The sequence below is a fragment of the Vanellus vanellus genome (genome assembly GCF_965231255.1).
Source record: "Vanellus vanellus genome assembly, chromosome: 2".
NCBI lineage: Eukaryota > Metazoa > Chordata > Aves > Charadriiformes > Charadriidae > Vanellus > Vanellus vanellus.
The window spans coordinates 57,255,318-57,267,836 of record NC_138906.1 but is presented as its reverse complement, the minus strand read 5'-3'; the positions used below and the strand labels follow the sequence as shown (position 1 = coordinate 57,267,836).

The following is a 12,519-nucleotide window of genomic DNA, read 5'->3' as shown; positions in this document are numbered from 1 at the left end:
TTAAGAAAAAAAAAAAATCTTTGATAAGCATGTAGGCAGAATTTAACTTTCTGAATTTTCACAGAGAATTTTGTTGTTGCCTTTATACAAGCACATAAGTTCCTTTTGGAGGAAAGGCGAAAAGGGGAGGGGTTTCTACCACAAGGCTAAGAGGTTTTATTTGTTGTTTTTATGTATCAATAAAATCAAATTACAGGTGTCGAGGGACATTTATTTCAATGCTAAATACCTTATGTTAAGATGTCAATTAAAGTTTTCCTGAAGAGGAAAGTTCCTCAGCAAAAAATGAATGCATTAAGAATGAGTATACTATTCCCCAGACGACAGAATATAAAACAGCCTGTCAAGTAATCAAAGATAACCAAAGAGAATGTGTTAACTCCCTGATGTTTTTTTCTGTTCGGCATCAGGTGAATGCAAGCTCTTTTACCACCTGACGGTACCCTGTTCTATTAATTCCCTGCTTCTCTCTTTCCATACCCCTTTTATCAGCACTAAAAAGCTTCACAAACTGGTGGCTGACAAAGACATACACTGACTGTGCATTATTTTAAGGACAACACCAATTCCGACCAGCCAGCAAAAGCTGTCAAGCCTACCTGCCACTTAAAAAGCAAAATAAAACACAGCTATGCTTTGAAACATACTGAACTGTTAATGAAAATTAAGTTGTATTCAGCACTAGAAGTCTATATTTCTTACATGTTGGTAACGGAGAGCCACTCCATTCAGTTTGATGCATCTATATGTGAGGATCGATCATCTTTAAGTCATAAGAGAAGGCAACATGAAAACTCCATGAATTCAAGAACTGCTCCAAACCAAACTTTTTGTATTTTGAGTGAAAATATATGATGCGATACAAGATACTTGTAGGACCTGGAATCAGCTGTAATCTGGAAGTCAGAATTGCACCCTACACCACTAAGACGCCTAATGCACATTTAAAGTAACAACTATCCCAAGTAGAAGACCTTAATTACACAGACACAAATACTTTAAAAAGTGGGAGCTCTACTCTACCAAGAGCTCCTCTGAATTACTTTAAAAACAAGTAAACAAAAAAACCCACACCATGAACAAGAACTGATGAAGATACTTGGGTTTGTTTACTTTAAAAACAACACAAAATCACCCACAGATAAAGCAAAAGAAAAATCCCAAACACCAAGACCAACACGCATTGTAAAAGATCAGTATTGAAGTCCTAACTTCTGCTCCCACTTCAACAAATTAAAATGAATAGAAAAAATCTGGCCTACAAAATGCAAATGACATTTTTTTCAGACTGTAGACAAAAATATTTCTACTCTAAAGCTCATCTTGTTGCAACACGTTTTTAAAATAAAAAGTGCACTTTTCCCCTTCCTGGAATTAGTCTTAATTAAGTAAGGATGTTTTGGAATACAATGCACAAAGAGAAGGAAAAAGCAGAATTTTTTGCTCTAGGTGTTAAAAATCACATACACAGCTTTCTGAGTTATTTTTAAAAACTGTTTAAAGATAACTTAAATTCATTACACTTTGACTGCTTACCTTTTTCCCTCCTGTTACAAATTGCTTGAAGTGAGATCTCACAAAATGAGGATGAACAGCAACAATCTGGGGGGGGGGGGGGGGGGGGGAGAAGGGGAAAAAAAAAGAAAAAAAAAAAAAAAAAGAGAGGATTGTGACTTAAATAAGAGTTTACAGGGAGTACCACATCACTTTTTAAACTAGATAACCCTTTGCCAAGTATCAAGTATTACAGCTGAGTACTTTCTCTGAAGTAGAGCCTGGTTGTCTCAGATATCTGTTTGTTTTTTCTAGAAAAAAGAAAATTCTCCACACTGCATGGCATGTGACTTGTCGCATGCCTGACACTGAGGGCCACATTACACCAAATGACTACTTTTTTTGCACAGCAGGCAGCAGAATTAGGACTGTGCAGCATAGGACTGCTGCGAGAAAGGATTACCCCAATTAAGTCTTGGTTGGGGCTTTCCTAGAGGGCACACACACACCTCAGCCCTGTCACAGGACAACCTCGTGTAGCATCAATGCACCTTAAACAGCCTCTTTGCCTTATGTGTTGCGAGTCAAGTGTGGGAGATCCAGCTGTAAGAGCGGTATGGCCCTAGGAGGCAAGTGAGTCACATGTGACGTGTGAAAACTTAATGACCTCATTCCATTTATACCCCTCAAGAGCAGCTGCCACACGGAAGACGCCAAGCAGCAAAATGCAATCAGTTGCCCACACCACCTTTCCTCCTGCAAGAAATGTTTCTCAAAAAAAGCTAGATCTTCCCATACACCTACGAGAGGTGGTTTTTCAACGGCCAGGGAGCCACACGTCTCCCCAGCAGAGTGTAACTGAAGCTTTCCCTTCAGACAGGGTATATCAGCATCGCCACCCATTGCCTTATCCTGAGGTAGGTTTAACGGATATGAATTGGTTGCAAAATATTGACCTCACAGTTAGCAGAACCCTCAGAATTTGTATCACAGATTTACAAAGAAAGAAATACGTTGAGACAGGTAACAGCTGAAACAGGGTTTTCTCTTTCACTTTGCCTTTTGTATTCGACAAACTCAGTAATACTTACAAAACCAAGATTGGCTTTCTTCTTGCCTAACCAGATCAAAAGCTTTTACATTGAGATAGATAACTATTTTCTCATGACTTGAATAAAATTACAAGGAAGCAGTATTCCTCTCTCTCATTTAGATTCAATGTGACCTTTCTAGTATTAAAGATGACAACAATACAATTACTAAAGATTAAAACAAGCACTTACTTTAATAGGGCAGTCAAACGTTTCATGAAACTCTTCTGCTGAATACAATCCGAACACCTGCACCTAAAGTATATAAAAAAACCCAAAAATATTTACCTAATAACCACTTGACAATTAAAAGTGAATGTAAATCACTAAGAACTAGAAGATTAATTTGAATGCTAACAGTTACATCTTTTTTCCTACAGAAAAGAGAGTCATATTTAACAATTCAGAGTTAATTGAGACATCTTGGGCTTCTATTATGGTGTATCTCTAAATATTTGCAGCAGTGCAAAAGTACTTATTTGGATCTTTTTCTTTTCCTTTTTTTTTTTTTTTTTTTTTGGTTACAAACACAGCAAAAACTACAAGTTCCTTTTGCTTTAGGGTGATCGAATCTGTTTAACAGATACTGATCTAAGTAAGGTAAGAGCAACATAATAACATTCAGGGGAAGATAAATTAAAAACTCTTCCTTTCTGAGGAAGAACTGCAGTTTTTTTTCCCCCTCCAAGCAATACAGGGTTTACATAAGAAAAAAGAAATTTGTGACAATAAAGCAAAAACAGCCTGAAAACCAACTCCCATAGGTTTCTTGGCATCCTCTCCTCCTCCCAAGTGCATTCAGTGCTATTTTGTTTTATTCCATGAGCACTGGAAATGTCTTTCCCTGAAGATTCCTCCCTTCTCCTCTATGTTGATGTCTCAGGACATTTAATAGTCATCACTGAAGTTGTAAATATAGGCCATCAGAATATCTATCAGAATTAATCCATCTAAAGAAGCCTCAACATTAAAAACAAAAACAAACAAACAAAAAAAAAAGTATGTTTCTATTGTCAAGAGAATTAATGGATTTTTGAATGTTTTCTTCCTTTTACTTACAGAACAGGCATAAAGGTATCAAGTGTTAAGAAACATTATTACACTTAGATGCTATGGCTATAGAATAGGGTTTCTCAAGCTTTTTGTAAATATAACCCTCTTTTGGGTTCACGTCTCTTCATCCAACAGGCAATATTCCCTCCCCCAGTTCTCAGATGAGACAGTTGACAACTCAGTTCCAGCAGAACTTAGGCGTAAAACAGGGGTGAAGACTTATGGCCAGGAATTAGTAATTGATTTACTAATTATGATTTCCACAAAGACTAATAACTGGTTTGCTTTTTCATTATGATTTTAAGAGGTTTCTACCCACTGCCAGAAGCTGTAGGAACAAAATCACCCCAGCAGGGATGGACACTGCTGGTGGGAGAAGGGAGAAAAAAAGATCATCCCATGGAGCAATCAGTGGAAAATCGTATCTGACAGTAAATCTACTTTAGAAGGTTCTCAGACAGATTTAGTCATTCATCCTTATTTTCTGGAAAAGGTAATCCCTTCAGTAACTCTGTTCTGCATGTTCAAAAAGTTGGACTCAAGGATCTAAGTGATCTTTTAACCTTATTTGTTTCTCTCTCCCCATCCCCATTGTGATTCCTTCAGGGGGAAAAGCAACAAATTATGGTAACAAAAAATAAAAAACTCACTCGACAAATGAATGAAGCCAGTAAACACTAGTAATGGTTCACAAAAAGTAAGGCTTAATGGCTCTGAAAAGAGCCTCTAGCTCAGAGGACAAGAACCCCCAAAATTCCTGCAGACAGTCAAGGAGACAGAGTTAAAAAATTAGACTTCAGGTAAACTACAAGAGGAACTAAGCCATCAGCGAGGAACTAAGCCATCCTTGGAGTGGCTCAAAGTTCAGCAGCCTCAGTGAAGTTAAAAACATCTCAAACCACCTCATCTCCCTTTCAAGCTTGTCTCCTGGATACATCTCCTAAGCAGCATTATCAGCTCTGTCCATTACTCATTAGCGAATATACTGCCTCTAACAACACGCTTTAAAAATACTGCTGCATGCACTGTGTAGGACTGAGCTACTGCTCCAAAGGATTGGAAAAATCAATATTTGGAGACAGTGAGATGTATCGCAAAGCTGTGATTATGTAAGCCAACCAAAGGGTTGTATTTGAGTTGGGCCTGGCTGTAAGCCTAGAAAACCTTCGGGCTGATGTCTAGAGGATTTTGTTTTCTGGGTTTTTGTTTTCATTAGTTGGCACAGCATATCCAATGCAACTGACTAAACAAAATAAGAAACAGAGGAAAGGGAAAATAAGACAGAAGAAAGGAGGAAGAAAAACAATAGATGTGGTTAAAACACAACCCTTCAAATTCCATAGCAGCAGAATCTTCAAAAATGACAAAACACACACCTCAAATTAAAACTAATTAATCAAAATTAACATTAGCAGTAGTGCCTTCAACACTTTCCTAATACTGTATTGAATATGGCAATATGATATTCCTTTAAGACTCTGCAAACAAAATGGAGACAGTTAACTAAACAGGAAAAAACAACTCAGCATAAAATACATGTTAGCATGTTTACTCTAGGGACACCATATAACAGTTTATTACTTCTTAATGTCTTTTATTCTTCAGAGAGAAAGTGATTCTTTTGATATTACAAACCTATATTGGATTTATCTATTTCTACTTTCTATCCCCACTCAGCTCAAGATGGTTTTGGGTAGCTGGAAAAAGGATTTCATGATGACAGTCCAGTACACTTTGCCAATCACGTCCGATTTTAAATATCTAGAACCCACCACTCCAGTGCATCCACACTTAGCTGTTCCATTGCTTCCACATGTGGAAGAAACAGCCAACCTTCAGTGATCAAAAGGAAGGAAAACAAACACATTTTATCTACAAGCCACATTTGAAAAATGATCAGTGTAATACTTCAAGGATATTCTTAACATAAGCGTTGTTACAGGCATCAAACATGAAACTGAAACATGTAAACACATAGGGTTTCATTATATTTCTTTGTGTAAGAAGATGCAGGTTTTTCAAGACAGCATACAAGTAGGTAAAAAACTAACTAAAAAACCCTCCACAATTCTGAAGCCGCAAGCCTGCTTCCCCTTGTGTTTTTCCAGCACCAAAATTCTCCTCTTATACCCTAATATTTCAACACCCAGCCATTTTCCACAGCCAGTGACCAGATTAGAGTGGTGGTGACAGCTTTGATTTCTGTTCCTCCCCATGCCAGCGGTGACCAGCTGCAGTTGAGTCAATCGGCAAGAAAGATTTTCAAAGAACCAAACATGCAGTACAGAAAAGCTGCAAGTGGTTCCCAAATCACTTGTTGGCCATGTTTGACAAACAGGGGCCAGGTTTTGACATTAGGTCTGGATGCCGCCCGACAAGAAGATGGTTGAAGAATTACACTGTGCTGCTATGCCCTCCCTTCCAGTCAACGTAGCTAGTCCAAATCTAGTTTGAGAGTGGGAAAAGAAAGAAAAAAGTAGTAAAATAAAATACACCAGACAGCAGAACAGATATGAGGAAGGGGTTCTCATCATAAGGTCTTCCTTCAAGAAGACAAATGGGTTTCCTTCTCCCTCGTATTGGATCCACTTTGATATGGGAAAATGCACTCCCAGCCTATTGCAAAAATCTTTTGCAGTGGTCTAGAGGACAATTAATTTGTAGAAAATGCTAACATTAACCCAGCTGGCTCAAAATTCACAGGTCTTTTTATTATACCCCTTTGTTTGTTTAAAACTGATTCCAGAAAACTAAGCTGTTTCACTTTTTCCTTTTTTTTAAAAAAAAGGATTTCACTATTTTTACTTATTTATCTACATTAACGACAACTTTGCAACCACTTGTACAAGTGTTTAACTTCTTACAACATGAACACTCCCACTGTAGTAAGGAAACAGCTATAAGGTGTGTAAAGTTACACTTTTGTTATCAGCTAGAACTTAGAAGTGCTGCACTATCTGGCCAGAAATTTCTGTCATTTTCTTATACAGTAGCACAACATACATATATGTGTTTTCACCCATTTTAGGGGTGGATTCTTTCAGAGACACACCTTTCTGGGTCAAGTGGAAAGTCTCACTTCTAAAACACCCAGATCTTTCAAGTCTCCAGATGAGCTTTTCAGTGTAGAATGTGGTGAAGCATTAATGTCCCTAGACTCTACGAACACAAATATGACGAATATTGTCCTCGTAATACTCCAGCCCTGCGTCAAAAACATTACCAGAATTAGCCCTGGCTTGGGGACCGTAGTTTAGACTGCCTTGTATAGCATGTAGCGTCACCTACTGGATCCACAATAGCTATTTCACTAAATGAAGACAGATTCACTATTTAAAGTATCAGAGTCTTCTCAAATACAGCCACACCAGAGTAGGGATTATGAAATTTTGAACATTTCTGAAATCAAATACGTATTTTTAATATTAATTTAATATATGAAAAATGTGCATGGCTTGCAGTCTCACTGCAACATACATATTTCAAGTCAGTAATCCACAGTCACATCTGAGGAGCCCTTACAGCAAGTGCTTGCTTCTCCCCACCATTCAAAACACCCAAACCAACAATGCTAGCTCAACGTTTTTATTACCTTGCACAATTACTGACCCTTCCCTTATCTTGCTTAGACAATTAGGACACTCTTGCTATGTTTCTCACAGGCTGTAAAATTCTACAACCCACTTTGATAGGCACTAGTATCCCAATTACTGTGTCAAGATACTGGCATCAAGATATCTCCGAGAAACAAAAAGCTTGGATACATAAACTGGCTGCCTGCCTGCTGAGGAAAAATCCCCACCTATTTGGAATGAAAAAAACCCAAGCGCATACAGTCTAAAGGGGTTGTTGCCCTGTTTTGCCTACTGCAAAATCCAATTTTATTTTTAATTTATAGAACTTCTACTGAATGGGATGCATCCATTAGGATCATGGACATCCTTCTTTCCCCCCACAAGTCTCCTCTGTAAGAAATGTTCTCCTTAATAAGTCAGATGGATATTGAGAAATGATTTAAATGATTTTTAATGCACTGCATTTGTACATGAGCATTATACTAAAAAAGAAGCTTAAATACACCATGTGCATTAGAATTTTATCATTGCAAACCAACATTAGAAAAGACTGCCATCGACTTAAAAACAAAAAAGACATTCTTATAAGTGGAAAATCAATCACCAAAACCACTAAATGTCACAGCTCAACATTCCAGAGAAGCACTGATAATTGTTAGTTATACACTGCACAAATGATATATGTCCTCAGTCAAGGAAGTAGGTGCCAGTTTTTTAGGAAACTGTACATATATTGATTTTACATTTATTTAATGCAGCTGTTGTAAGACACTTTATTCTTCTGATAAACTATGATTGCTTATCAAAAGATTCTATAATTCAAGAGAAACATTCATAACGTGTGTGAAAATGAAAACCACCAGCCCACAGAAATCATGCCCACAAAATCCAATTTTGTGGATTTATAGCAGAAAGGCATTAAACTACTGTCTTGCAGGAACAGCAGAGTAGTCACTGAAGTATAACTGGCACAGCAGTAATGATTAAGGTGACATGTCCTCCTGCCACAGCTGTTAATCAGCTTAATACCAGTTACATTATTGACATTCTTGTAATTACTTTTCCTACGGCACATTTGTGCAAAATATATTTGACTTTAATTTTGAGTATTCAAAGTTGAGCTCAGCTCTCAAAATGGATGGTCAAAGTGGTAGTGCTAAATGCAGGAATTAACTCCACAGGCATCACAATTATCTCCAGTGTAATACTGAGGACTACCTGCTACCTCATTAAATACATAAATGGGTTTGTTGTACCTTGCCATCTTCTGAGCAAACACCCATGTGTTCTCCACTTTCATCCAGGCTGATCTGATTTATCTTCACTGGGCTCTAGAGAAAGAAGAGAAGAGAAGAGAAAGAAAAAAAGACTTTTAAAGTTGACTTTAAAGTTACATCATCAACCACATGCTTTAATGCCCCCACACACACACTTCCTGAGACTTATGTGTTAACAGTTGCGTAATGTTTAGCCGCGTGAATCAAAAAAGCCCCACACAGAATAGGTATTTCTATGACAATTACAAAAGACAGCCTTCTGTCCAGCCTTTTGGCTAACCCAGAAACTTGACATGTTTTGCAGTTAAGCACCTCAGGGCTTTGGAGCTGCCAGGCTCTCAGCCCTTCTCTTGCGCACCACAGCTCTTAGTTAAGAACCTCTCCTGCTACCAAAACTCAGCATAAAATATGCTGACCCCACAGGCATCAAGACAACTAAAAATTCTTCTGGTTTGGTCTGATGGATATATTGGTAATTATTTCTCCCTTCAAATCGCTTCTCTTGCTTTGATTTTTGCCTCTGATAGTGTTCTCAGAAGCAAGTATTAGAAGGTATTGAAGTGCAACATAGTTATACTCATTCTTAGACAAATACTGAGAAAAGCCCCTAAAACTGCCTCAATTTAATAAATTTTGCTTTCCCTATCCAGATATACTTTTGGTTCTATTCTACAGGGTTATACGGCATCTGTTACTGTTTACTGTTACTGTAATCTACTGTTTAGATTAAACACCTATCCTTACCTTCAGTACTGAGGACTTACTTATAACATCATTTGGGTAATGCAATGCATATCCTCTCGCATACAAAACCTCGTGCAATTACATTCAAGTACCAAGAACCTTCTTATGTACCATGATCCCGATTTCACCCTCTGTAACAAATATCTCAATTTCAAGCATCATTGAAGGATCTTCACCCAAGTAAGCCTCTCACGCATTTAAGAACAACTTTTCTTACTCTTATAAAATTTTGAACGGATTGAACTACAAAATAGATCACTTTGGTTCTGAGCATGATAAAAGAGAAATCCATCACATGTTTGTGTGAAAAGAAAGTGTCACTGGAACAGCGCTGGAGTCATGGGGTCACATTAGATGTTACACAACTGTGTCTAAAATATCACAGGTCCTTATATACTCTATGGCAGTTGGCATTACATAAAAAGTACATCATGAAAAGTTATGTAAAAACACACTCTCCAGATGGACCATCTACAGGACATAAACCGAGACCTTCTCACAGCCTTTGGAAAGCTTTTCCTCATAATCTTTCATGCACAAAAAAACCTCTAACTCAGGGAAATGAAGTTTTCCTCTCTTCCACCTTGAAAAGAATATATGCCCAAATCACATTTCATTTTCCACAAGCTTCTTTCTAATCAAGGTTGAACAACTGACCCCTGCACTGCGACAGTTGCCTGATGAGTTATGAAAAGGATGCTGCCAGCTCTTCTGCTTTCCCGCTTCCTTGCGTGCAGGAGACACCACTCTTGGGCTCAGTTTGTGTCACCACAGAATGCTACCTGGAAATAGTGCAATCACTGCCTATCAAAAAGTAGTCTTTCTGCTGGGCGTTGTTTGCCAGAAAGTGCACTGCTGAGGAAGAAGTCAAGCTAATTTTCCTTATGTGCTCCAGGAGTATTTTCATTTGCCACAGAGCAGTTACACTGATTTGCGGCGTTTCAAAATCAGAAGTGAGCGCATCACTGGCAGTGCAGGCGGCTGGTGCACATTCCCCAGCCACATTCCTCCTGACATATTTGGGTGCTGTCAGCTGAGGAGCACAGCTCAAGCCCATCAGCCTCCTGGTGCAGTCAACATCCTTGTGGAAGCTCTGATTCTCAGATGCTACACACACAGTTGGCTAATACCAGGAGTGGAGGATGCTGAGTAAGGCAATACATGTCAGTTGTCAGTCTCACTTTCTAGAAGCTTCATAAAAATTGCTAGCACGGACTTTTGTTCCTGCCTTACCTTGAAAATGCCTTTCTAAACTTCTGGTTTGCTCATCAAGGTGTAAGAGAAGATTTTGTATCTGTCTAGGGAAAAAAAAAAATAAAAAAAATGCCAGCACGTCTCCACCATTCCCTCTACAATGAGAAACAATTCTGGCCCTCTGAAAGGACAAGCACTAAAAGTTCAACCAAGTTCACCATGGAAGTGGCACGTTTTTTTTCTTCTGGGCTGCATCTAAGTTGCCATTGCCACAACTTTCTCACAAAGGTTCTTCTGTTCTTTTATTACTCTGCAATTGAAAAGGCAAAAAGTCCACCTTGAATAGTCCCACCTTGACACAGGGTCATATGCTAAGAAACAGTGTTAAATTGGCTACGTTCTTCTCATCTCTCCAACACCTACATCTGCTGTCAGGGCTGACATGACAACAACAGCAGATCTAGCAGCACTCCTGTGTGATGGGCCTTCTTGGAGACACTCTACCACAACAAAGCCCAAGACAAAAAGAAACAAAACAGGACACACCGGAAGAATTGACAGCTCAATCCTACAGTCCACACTGTTCCCATTCTGCTGCCAAATGGCTTTAATCAAGTTTGATGCTGAAAAAATGAAGTGCAGGAAGTAGGCAAGGTAGACTATGTAAGTTATCTTCACATAAAAGTTGAAGATGAGGAGCAGGATGATGGAATTTATCGGTCATGCTGCAGTTTGAAAGCCATGTGGCATACTGTGGAGATTAAATGTTTGATTGCACTCAGGTAACCAAACAGTGCCTAGTAAGGCAAAACCTCTCCTTATACACATGCAGAATGTTGTCAGTGGGTGAAAAGGCGATTCCACGGTATTTGCATTTTTCCCGCATTCAAAACTGTACACAATACTTCAGAACTGTTTGCTGAGTAGGAATTTGGGGATAAAGTATTTCATAACACTGTATATAACTGGAAACTTGTTACCTGTTACATGCCTTCTGCATGCCCAACACCTCTATAAGTTGCTTTTAACTTCTCCTTTCTCCACTTTTTTTCCTGATGTCTGCACTATACACAGATGACAATTAGGGAAGACCAAAAAATTCAACTAAAAGTAGACCTGCTCACTGACACAAACCTCCAGCTAAGTTCCAACAGGAGACACTATTCTAGACGATGTACAGAAGGCAAAGCAAACACAGAGTAATTTTTTTTCAGCACTCAAGTTGAATTGGCACTATTGGCTACTAGCTTGCTCACCGACTCTGCCCGTCAGAACTGTCTATGGAACTCAAAGTGACGATAACCATGAACTTAAAACCGGTCAAGGCTGAATACTAAATGCATTTTAAAATAAAAAGTTTCAGCAAGAATAGCTAATGCCAGGATCTTCTTGTTCAGAGCTGAGTAACAGTCAAGCCTACCATTTCCAGAACTACATTCCATTGGAAAACTGTTCAAGATTTGTATCTAAAACTACCCAGGAAATCAAAAATAGAAGACCACAGATAAAATTGGTACATGGGCTATCTAAACCAAAGTGTTTCTTCTAGGATCGGCTCCAATTTATCTTTTCATATAAATTATTTTTATAAATACACTGCTGTGCCAGTCAGCAAAATTACTTACCATTTCAAATTTAGTTGTATTTATACCCTACCAACAATCTGTGCATAATTTTGATATTTCAGAAATGAGAAGCGCAGATAATTTTGTGGGTTACCCTCCCTCACCCTGCTTTTTTTTTTTTATTTATTTATTTTTATTAAATGTTATCACCTCAGCCGTGGAGTTACAGCTGTCTTCCCTTGTGGTTTTTTTAAACCTTATTCCAGCTAGCCCACTGAAGAGTTTAATTTGCCTGGCAAAAGAAAATAGGTTTTGGCTTTTACAGTACAGAGAATAAATGCCCTTCCTGCAACATCCAACCTTACAGGTCGACAAAAGATGAAGAATCACTCAAGGTTAGAGAGGACACAGGTAGTCACTAACATCACAATCTGGAGGACAGATCACTGGATGCAGTTGGAACCAGGATGTCCTTTGGGGTTTGGCCAGTTAACTGGTTTATGGGTATTTTAAATGGGTGGGGAAA

At 38.5% G+C, this 12,519-nt stretch overlaps 1 protein-coding gene across 2 annotated transcripts in view; it reads right to left on the bottom strand.

Moving 5' to 3' along the window:
* VPS41 (VPS41 subunit of HOPS complex) overlaps positions 1–12,519 on the bottom strand; it is a gene marked incomplete at its 5' end in the record, with an annotated part of 113,483 nt that overhangs the window by 60,663 nt on the left and 40,301 nt on the right. The window contains 4 exons of one of the 2 annotated variants that reach the window (XM_082479885.1): positions 1,537–1,602; positions 2,778–2,840; positions 8,470–8,544; positions 10,468–10,642. In XM_082479885.1, coding sequence (XP_082336011.1) covers positions 1,537–1,602; positions 2,778–2,840; positions 8,470–8,496 — 156 coding nt within the window. Of the gene's footprint in view, positions 1–1,536; positions 1,603–2,777; positions 2,841–8,469; positions 8,545–10,467; positions 10,643–12,519 lie in introns of those variants that run through there. The other variant, XM_082479886.1, reaches the window with a different exon arrangement.